Source organism: Patagioenas fasciata, chromosome 21 (genome assembly GCF_037038585.1).
Source record: "Patagioenas fasciata isolate bPatFas1 chromosome 21, bPatFas1.hap1, whole genome shotgun sequence".
Classification (NCBI taxonomy): Eukaryota; Metazoa; Chordata; class Aves; order Columbiformes; family Columbidae; genus Patagioenas; species Patagioenas fasciata.
Window position 1 is genome coordinate 9,456,556 of NC_092540.1, and position 9,343 is coordinate 9,465,898.

The 9,343-nt window shown below is 54.5% G+C and overlaps 1 protein-coding gene across 1 annotated transcript; it reads right to left on the reverse strand.

The window, feature by feature from the left end:
• Window positions 1–323: 323 nt before the first annotated feature.
• Window positions 324–5,073, reverse strand: LOC139829594 (uncharacterized). Its single transcript, XM_071817852.1, has 2 exons — window positions 4,328–5,073; window positions 324–1,079 (listed from the first exon to the last, which is right to left on the reverse strand). The coding sequence occupies exons 1-2, from the start codon at window positions 5,042–5,044 to the stop codon at window positions 921–923; spliced, it is 876 nt and encodes a 291-aa protein (XP_071673953.1). The 5' UTR covers window positions 5,045–5,073; the 3' UTR covers window positions 324–920.
• Between the last annotated feature and the right edge of the window lie 4,270 nt (window positions 5,074–9,343).

The following is a 9,343-nucleotide window of genomic DNA, read 5'->3' on the forward strand; positions in this document are numbered from 1 at the left end:
GCTCACTTATTTAGCAGGGAGAGCTCACAGTGGGCTCATCCAGGCTGTCGTATTTATGGAGTGAAGTGATAGGCTCGCAGTCACATTGCGCACAGTAAGAAAAGTGTGTCTGAGACTCATGCGCTCACAAATCACCAGTGCTCATCTGCTCTTCTGCTTCCCCGTGGGTCTCCTGGCAGGAGTTCTTGGCCTGGTTACGGCTCAGCCCCTTCCCTCCTCTGGAGCCTGGACCAAACTGCTCTGGTTTGGCTGGGGGTGACTGGGGGATCGAGTGCATCTGCCACCCCTGGCAGCCCAGAGAGAACAGAGCCAGATAGCGGGATCCTTTCCGCAACATCCCCATAGGCGCCTGAAGCAAGGAGCGTGGCATTGAGTGTGTCTGTGACACCCCCATCATGCACCAGCCGCTGGGAACATGGAGCGGTGCAGCAGACTGTTCAAGACTCTGCTCAGAGCAATGGGTGCTGGAGCTTTTAGAAACTGGGATGGAAACTCAGCAGCCAGGTGCCCAGGGCTGAGCTGGCCTGTGCCTCCCAAGGGACATCCTGACCCTCCCTGCCCAGGCACAGGGTCACAGTGGGGCCCTTTGTGACGTCACTTGGTGACACCCACTGCCCCGCATGTGCTCAGCGCCGCTGCGGGCCCAGCCCACACTGTCCGACAGGACGGTGACGGGACAGGGTGCGAGCACGGAGCTGGCGAGAGCCCCGAGCGTAGCCCACGTCTGTCAGAGAATCAGAGAATCTTCTTGGTTGGAAGCGACCCTTAAGATCATCGAGCCCAACCACAACCCAGCTCTAGCTGCCCCGGCAGACTCTGCTGCCCCCGGCAGACTTGGAGCAAGAGAAAGATGAAAGAGAAAGAGAAAGATCTCTTCCTCACACGCAGCTCTCCTGCTCGCCTGAGCTGTTTCCCCTCGCTCAGCAGTGCGGTGCCGTTAGTGCGGGAAGCGGCTGTGCTGCCAGCAGAGGGGGTCTGGAGAGGCCTTGAGACTTGGGCCTTGTGGGAAGTGCGGTTGTGATCCGTGCTGAGATGTTCAGAGTGCACAGATACAACCAAATGAGGCACGGACTCTGAACCTGGAAAAAGGAAAAAGGTGGTTAAGTTCTGTGTAAAATATTATGAAGCTCGTTTAGGAAGTTATATTGATAGAGGGAACTAACGTTTTAAGGGTTAAGCAACTACATAGTAAGGGCCTACTAACAAGCTAACATTCTAAGCCACATAATGAATATCTAGTTTAGAGCTGTATGTAACCGATTGTGCTAAAAAGAGCAGGACTTCATCAAATGCCGAGATCGCCACAGCACCAGCTGCAACCTTGAGGAGACGAGATGGCCAGGATTTACAGCAAAAAGTGGGTGACAGTCTGGTCTCAGTCGGTTTGGCCGCTTGGGTTCCAGCCAGTTCCTCATAATGAGCCAAAGGTACAAATCCACTGTGAGGAAGCTGAAGGAGCCTTCATCCAAAGACCCCAAGGACCCCTCCTCAAATTCACCCAGTGCCACTGCGCAGGCGAACAGGGGAGGGCCAGGGAGGGGCTATGGAAATGGTGACCTGAGACTCACTTTATGAACATGTACGGGCGTTCCTGGGGTCATTATGGACATGGAACACCTGGTGGTTCATAGAGCCCCATAAGTGCCGCAACCAGGAGTCCGGGGGGACCCATAGAGCGGACCCAGGCGTCCGGGGGGACCCAGGAGTGCCGCAGGGACCCAGGAGTTCGGGAGGGACCCTGTCTCTATGGTCACTTATGGGGCACTCAGGTCACTTATGAGCCACTTATGAGTCACTTATGGGTCTCTACGGGCACTAATGGGGAACTTGTGGGTCGCTATGGGGCACTTGGGGGTCACTAACAGGCACTTATGGGGCACTTATGGGTCGCTAAGAGTCACTTATGGGGCTCCATGGAGCACTTGTGGGGCACTATGAGTCATGTAGGGGGCACTGTAGGTTATGGGAGGGGACCCAGGCATCCGGGGGGACACAAATAGGGGACCCAGGCGTCCGGGACGGACCCAGGAGTACCCCAAGGGACTCAGGAGTTCAGGGAGGCACTCCTGGGTCCCTTGGGGCACTCCTGGGTCCCTTCCGGACCCCCGGATCCCTGTACGGGTCCCGGATTTGATTCCCCCCCTGGACGCCTGGGTCCCCTATTTGGGTCCCTCCCGGACGCCTGGGTCCTTTCTTTGGGTCCCTTCCCTGATCTCCCAGGACTCAGGGAGGGACCCAGGAGTGCCCCAAGGGACCCAGGAGTTCGGGATGGACCCAGTCTCTATGCATCACTTATGGGGCACTAGAGGTCACTTATGTGGCTCTATGGGGCACTTATGGGGCTCCATGAGTCACTTGTGGGGCACTATGGGGCACTGGGGAGACGCTATGGGGCACTTGTGGATCTATATGAGTTGCTTATGGGGCTCCATGAGTCACTTGTGGGTCAGTATAGGCCTCTTTTGGGGTTATATGGGTCACTTATGGGGCTCTGTGAGTTATTTATGGGGCACTATGGGTCACTTATGGGGCTCTATGGGGCAGTTATGGGGCTCCATGAGTCACTCGTGGGGCGCTATGGGGCACTTATGGGTCTCTGTGAGTCACTTATGGGGCTCTATGGGGCACGTATGGGGAACTTGTGGGTCGCTATGGGGCACGTGGGGGGTCACTAAAAGGCACTTATGGGGCACTATAGGTTACTTATGAGGCTCCATGGGGCACTTGGGGGTCACTAACAGGCACTTAGGGGGCACTTGTGGGTCGCTAAGAGTCACTTATGGGGCTCATGAGTCATTTGTGGGGCACTTACGGGGCTCTATGGGGCAGTAATGGGGCTCCATGGGTCACTTGTGGGGCCCTATGGGGCAGTGCGGAGACGCTATGGGGCACTTATGGGTCTCTGTGAGGCACTGATGGGGCCCTATGGGTCACCTATGGGGCACTATGGGTCACCTATGGGGCTCTATGGGGCACTGATGGGGCTCTCTGGGGTACTTATGGGGCTCTATGGGGCACTGATGGGGCTCTATGGGGCACTGATGGGGCACTATGGGTCACTTATGGGGGTCTATGGGGCACTCTATGTCTCCCCCAACCCACTGGAGAACCCCAACACCCTTCTGTTCATCCACACGCACGACTCCTCGGTCCCTCCCGAACTCCTGGGTCCCTTGGGGCACTCCTGGGTCCCTTGGGGAACTCCTGGGTCCCTGCCCGGACTCCTGGGTCCCTTGGGGAACTCTTGGGTCCCTCCCAAACTCCTGGGTCCCTTGCGGCACTCCTGGGTCCCTCCCGAACTCCTGGGTCCCTCGGGGCACTCCTGAGTCCCTCCTGAACTCCTGAGTCCCATGGGGCACCCCTGGGTCCATTCCGAAATCCTGGGTCTCTTGGGGCACTCCTGGGTCCCTTCCAAACTCCTGGGTCCCTCCCCAAACTCCTGGGTCCCTCCCCGAGCTCCTGGGTCTCTTGGGGCACTCCTGAGTCCCTCCCTGAGTCCTGGGTCCCTTGGGGAACTCCTGGGTCCCTCCCGAACTCCTGGGTCCCTTGCGGAACTCCTGGGTCCCTCCCTGAGTCCTGGGTCCCTTGGGGAACTCCTGGGTCCCTTGGGGAACTCCTGGGTCCCTCCCGAACTCCTGGGTCCCTTGCGGAACTCCTGGGTCCCTCCCGAACTCCTGGGTCCCTCCCGAACCTCTGGATCTTTTGGGGTTCTCCTGGGTCGTTCCCTCAGTCCTGGGTCCCTTGGGGCACTCCTGGGTCCCTCCTGAACTCCTGGGTCCCTTGGGGAACTCCTGGGTCCCTCCCGAACTCCTGGCTCCCTTGGGGCACTCCTGGGTCCCTCCCGAACTCCGGGACAACCCCCCAAACAATCAATTATTGGGGTCACTGTCGCTTTAAGAGCCGGGAGGGGGCGGGGCCTCGCGGAGGGGGCGGAGTCACGCTCTTTATCGTTCAGCCAATCAGCGGCCGGGGGGCGGGGCGCCCTCAGGCCACGCCCCGGACGCCTGGGTGCTCTCTGGGGGGTCGATGGGTTAATTACCCCCACCCCACCAATTAGCGGCTCCCGCTCTTTAGGAATTGAGTTTATTGGTTACTACGTTAATTAAGCGTTGGCCCTTAACGAGCCACGGGGTTCATTAATGAGCAGATTCCCCCACTCATTAATTCAGCCCTTAACGAGCGGCTTTTCTCTAGGTGTTCATTAATTGGGTTCCTTAACGAGCTGCTTCTCCAGATGTTCATTAATTGCTTTCCGACCTCATTAACCTCAATCCAGCTCCTCAATCAGCCCCATCCCCTCATTAGCGCTAATTAGCTCATTAACGACCTCCAGCTCCGTGACGGCCAAGATGGCGCCGTTGTCCCAGCCTCCTCTTCCGCGCCGTTCGGAAGCGCTCGGGTGTCCTCGCACGCTCTTCGGCGCCGTTCGGAAGCGCTCGGGTGTCCCCGCCTCTTCTTCGGCGCCGTTCGGAAGCGCTCGGGTGTCCCCGCCTCCTCTTTGGCGCCGTTCGGAACCGCTCGGGTGTCCCCACCTCCTCTTCGGTGCCGTTCGGAACCGCTCGGGTGTCCTTGCACGCTCCTCGGCGCCGTTCGGAAGCGCTCGGCTCTCCCCGCCTCCTCTTCGGCTCGCCCCGGCAACGCTCGGGTGGTGCCGCCCCTGCTCGTTGCCCTTCGGCTCTTTCCGCCGCCTTCGGCTCTTTCCGTACGCGCTTCGTCTCTCTTCGCCCTGCGCCTTCGGCTCTTTCCGTCCTTGCTTCGGCTCTTTCCGTCCTTGCTTCGGCTCTTTCCGTCCCCGCTTCGTCTCTCTCCGCCCTGCACCTTCGGTTCTTTCCGTCTCCTCTTCGTCTCTCTCCGCCCTGCACCTTCGGCTCTTTCCGTCTCCTCTTCGTCTCTCTCCGCCTTGCTCCTTCGGCTCTTTCCGTCCCCTCTTCGGCTCTTTCCGCCTCCTCTTCGTCTCTCTCCGCCCTGCACCTTCGGCTCTTTCCGTAACCGCTTCGGCTCTTTCCGGCCTCGCCGCCTTCGTCTCTTTCCGTCCCCGCTTCATCTCTCTCCGCCCTGCGCCTTCGGCTTCGGCTCTTTCCGTCCTTACTTCGGCTCTTTCCGTCCCCGCTTCGTCTCTCTCCGCCCTGCGCCTTTGGCTTCGGCTCTTTCCGTCCTTACTTCGGCTCTTTCCGTCCCCGCTTCGCTGTCCCCAAGCCCATGGCCAGTTCCCTGGGGGGATCTCTAGGGTGTCTATGGGGCAGCCTGGGGGTTTTGGGGCGCTAACGTGCTGCAGCCGCGCTCTCGGTGTTTCCTGCAGGGGTGGGGATGGGTTTTGTCCGAGCGCCGGATCCCAAAAGCCGGGGTGCGGGAACCCCAGTGATAGTAATCGACCTTACAAAATGATTTTTTTTCCATGGAACAGGACAGGATGGGTCTTCCCTGAATATCGCTGGATCTGTTACAGTTGGATTAATATTAGGATGGCAACCAACCCTGTAGCCATAGAACTCTTGTAATCAGTAACCAAACTCTGTTTTTAAAGCTGACATAGATTTATGGTATATTCTTATAAGGCAGGTAACTGTAGCCGAGCCTTATTCTTCAGGTGGACATAGATTTACGATATATTCTTTTAAAATTGGTACCGTAGAAAATAACTGATAATTATAGCATCTTTTAGATAGAAAGTTTGTGTTATTATAGGTGTGGCTTTGCTAATGGTTGTCAGGGGTGTAATGAATATGTATGTGACCAACTTGTATAATAAGGTATGGTCTGAATCAGCTGTTTGAAACTAGCTTTGGGTGCGAACCCCTGGTTTCCCAGCGCTGAAATAAAGCACCGCATAGAACTACGTCCGTGGTTATGTGTCCTGATTGCTGACATTTTGGCGACCCAGATGGGACCTCGTGAGCATTGCTGAGATGGATCGCGTCTCGATCCTGCTCTGGCCGGCACCGAGGTATTCTTGGGGAGTGCATGGGACGCGACCGGCTCTCCGCTGCTCACGACGGACCTCTGATTGGTAAGAAGGTGCTTTATCTGTTGTTTTACCTGGATTATTGGGTACCCATCTGGTCTGGTTCTGTTCTGGTCCTGTAGCCTGCTGGTCAGGCATTTGGTAGCCTGCCGGTCAGACGCGGCGAAAGCCATGCTCGGTTGGGCAGGGAGCTCCCGGGGTATTGCCCAGGCCGCCGTCCGTTAGACAGAGGGAAACCTCTGCAGGTTCGGCATCTGGTTCTGGTTCTGGTTATTTACGCCGCAGGCTCGGCACCTGGTTTGGTCTGGTTATTTGCGCTCACCTGATCTGGTTATCTGTGCTGTTCAGGACCTGGTCTACAGTTTTAGCAATTTGATCTGTATTTGCTGTTGAAACTGGTGGTTTGATCCGTCTTTACTGCTGTTCTGGTAAAGTTATCTGTGTGTTACCTTTCTGTGTTAATCGTCTGTGTGTTACCCTTTTGTGTTGATATGAGCGATACAAAGATGTCACCATTGGACTGTTTGTTGAAACATTGGAAGGAGGGTGGATTTGGACAATCAATGAGTAAAAAGAAATTAATTGAATATTGTACTCACTGCTGGCCTGAGTATGACTTGCCTAATAACGTACGGTGGCCACCAGAGGGTACTTTAGAGCCTGGAACTATTAGTGAATTCATGAGGTTTTGTCAAAGGGAAGGTAAATGGGATGAGGTACAGTACGTGGATCTCTTTTTCTATCTTGTACAAAAACAGGACTGGAGGAAGGAATGTGGGTTAATGTTAGTGCGGAGGAGCGGTACTAATGATAAATGTATGGGCTGTACGGCAGAACAGAAATGCATGACGTGTTTGGCAATAGAAAGCAGCCGCGGTAACGCCTCAGATCTGCCGGGTCTCGATGTTGCGCCTTCAGAAACTGAACCTTCTGCACCTAAACCCCTTAAACCCCTGGCACCTGTGCGTCTTACTGAAAGTGATATTGATCCCAGTGGGGATGTGGGGGCAGCAACTGGTGTAAAAGGAGTAACAACCACACCAATATCCCACAGAACTAGGAACAGAGGAAAGGAAGCCCAAAAGGGGGGTGGACTGCCAAATGTAATAGCACCCCTGCGACAAGCGGTAGGAGTGGGGGGAGAGCCGGTTTATGTAAAAGTCCCGTTTTCGCCAGGAGATTTAGTGATCTGGAAACAATCAGCTGGTCCTTACCGGGAAAACCCAGACAAGGTTGCAAGGGTAATTAAAATGATAATTAAAACGCAGAATCCTGATTGGGATGATTTGCAAGTGATTCTTGACACTTCGATGTATTCTACAGAAAAGGATATGGTTATACGGGTAGCAAGAGATAGAGTAAGGGAGGATATTCGGAATGGAACAGTGGGCGGTAATGTTGATGAAAATTTCCCAAAAGAGGATCCCCGATGGGATTATAATACTGGGGGTGGTCAGCTTCGCCTCCGGAGGTATCAGGACTGGTTATTGATCGGTGTTCAGACTGCTATGCCGAAACAAATGAATTGGTCAAAATTGTATAATGTGAGGCAGGAAAAGAATGAATCCCCTTCAACCTTTTTAGAAAGGTTAAAAGAAACTGCAAAGAAGTATACGGATTTAGATATTGAAACGGACCAAGCAAGGGTTCAGTTGGCTTTAGTCTTTTTGGGACAGTCTCAGGATGACATTCGGAAGAAATTACAGAAACTGGAGGGGGCACAACTACGAGATCTGGATGTTATGTTAGAAACAGCCTGGAAAGTTTATAATAATAGAGAAAAGGAACAGTCGAGGCGTTCTCAGCAAGACTTGTTGGCCCTGGTCCAAGGGCAAGGCAGGGGAATAGGAATGGAAGCCCGCAGCAGGGGAACCAGAGGCGGCCGAGGGCGCGGTTTTCGGAATGTTCAGGGAACTCCTTTAAGATCTGTTGTAAAGCTTGGTATAAATCAATGTGCTTATTGTAAGGAGGAAGGACACTGGAAAAATGAATGCCCGAACCGTCCGGGCTCCACGAGTCAGGTACCAAGTGCAGCAGGGAATGCAATACAAACTATGGTGTTGGGGGAGTATAATAATAATAACAGCTGCTCTGCCCACATCCAAACCCTGTCCTTTCCTCACAGAAAACAAAGAGGATGGACAGGCACAACCTGCCCTGGGTAAACCCCGTCACCTTCTCTTCCAGACACCCAGAAATGGGGTCCCAGTGGACATGTTCTGGGGCACAGCCCTTAGTTCCCCTGCTCACCCATTGGCCATTTTGAAAAGTGCACACACTGTGTGAGAGCTGCCAGTGGTCAGGGAGTCCCCCCAGTCTCCATGAGCTTTCCAAGATGGTGGAGAGTGGCCTCCCTGTGACACCGTCCTGCTGTCTCAGCTCCTGGGATGCTGCCCCTGCTGTCCCATAGGCTGGAAAGTTAGATCCAGTGGCCCGTGACTTGATCCCATCCACTGCTGGTTGTTCTGCCTCCAGTCACAGAGGCCTGGTAGACCTTGCTGGTGAAGCGGAAGAACAAGAGGACACAGGGATTCTTCCCTCCTACTCTTCTTATATTCATCAGTGGCCACACAGTGTCTTTGTTTCTCCTTTAACTGTTCCTGCAGTAGTAGCAGCTCATTATGGGCCCTTGAATTGCCTTAGAGGTCCAGACTGAGTTCTGATCTGGGCTGTCCTGTGCTTGGAGGCTGCTGTCCTTGCAGACCAGATGAACTCACTTCTGCCACCCTGCCTGGCAGTTCATTCCACCCGTGTCACAGCTCTGTCTGCAGCACTGACAGCTCCAGCTCCCCAGTCAGGTCCCTGGCTGAGGCCATTGCCTCACATCTGGGCTGAACCACCCCAGCTGTGGCACCAGCCCAGCTCTGACCTGCCACAGGAAACCTGGTACCAAGTGTCCAAGAGCCCATGTGTGCAAAGGCTTTGCTTCAGAGCTCAGACATGACATGGCCAAAGATTGATGAATGTCTCTCTAGACCTAGGAGTATAAAACCAGAATATAATGCTTAAACTCATTCAAATGAAGAAATTCCCATCCACAGTTTACAGAAATTTGATAATTTGCTGTAACATTCCTTGTGTCCTGCCTAATGATGGGACAAAAAAACATGATTCTCATACTGATTTATTTTTTAATACAGAGAACACAATGTTGGCAAGAAGTGTCTGTTCAGAGGAGAGAGAATCACTGATCACTTGAGGCTGTTTGAAAGGATGTGCCTCTTGAGCCCCAGGGGTACGTGGAGGGAGCCCAGAGGGGACAGAGAAAGGGACATCATGGGCTGCTCCTGTGCTGCTGATCTGGGCTGGGCTCCTGGGACAGAGGGAGCTCCTGGCAAGCGGCAGCGCTGCAGAGAGACAGCTCTGCCCAGGAGCAGCTCC

What these genes read in the sequence shown, in the direction of transcription:
- LOC139829594 (XM_071817852.1), bottom strand. Translation starts at nt 5,044, where the DNA reads ATGAAGCGGGGACGGAAAGAGACGAAGGCGGCGAGGCCGGAAAGAGCC. An exon ending in TGGCCGTCACGGAGCTGGAG is followed by an intron (nt 1,080 to 4,327) that starts GTCGTTAATGAG and finishes TCCTTTTTCCAG; the next exon opens with GTTCAGAGTCCGTGCCTCAT.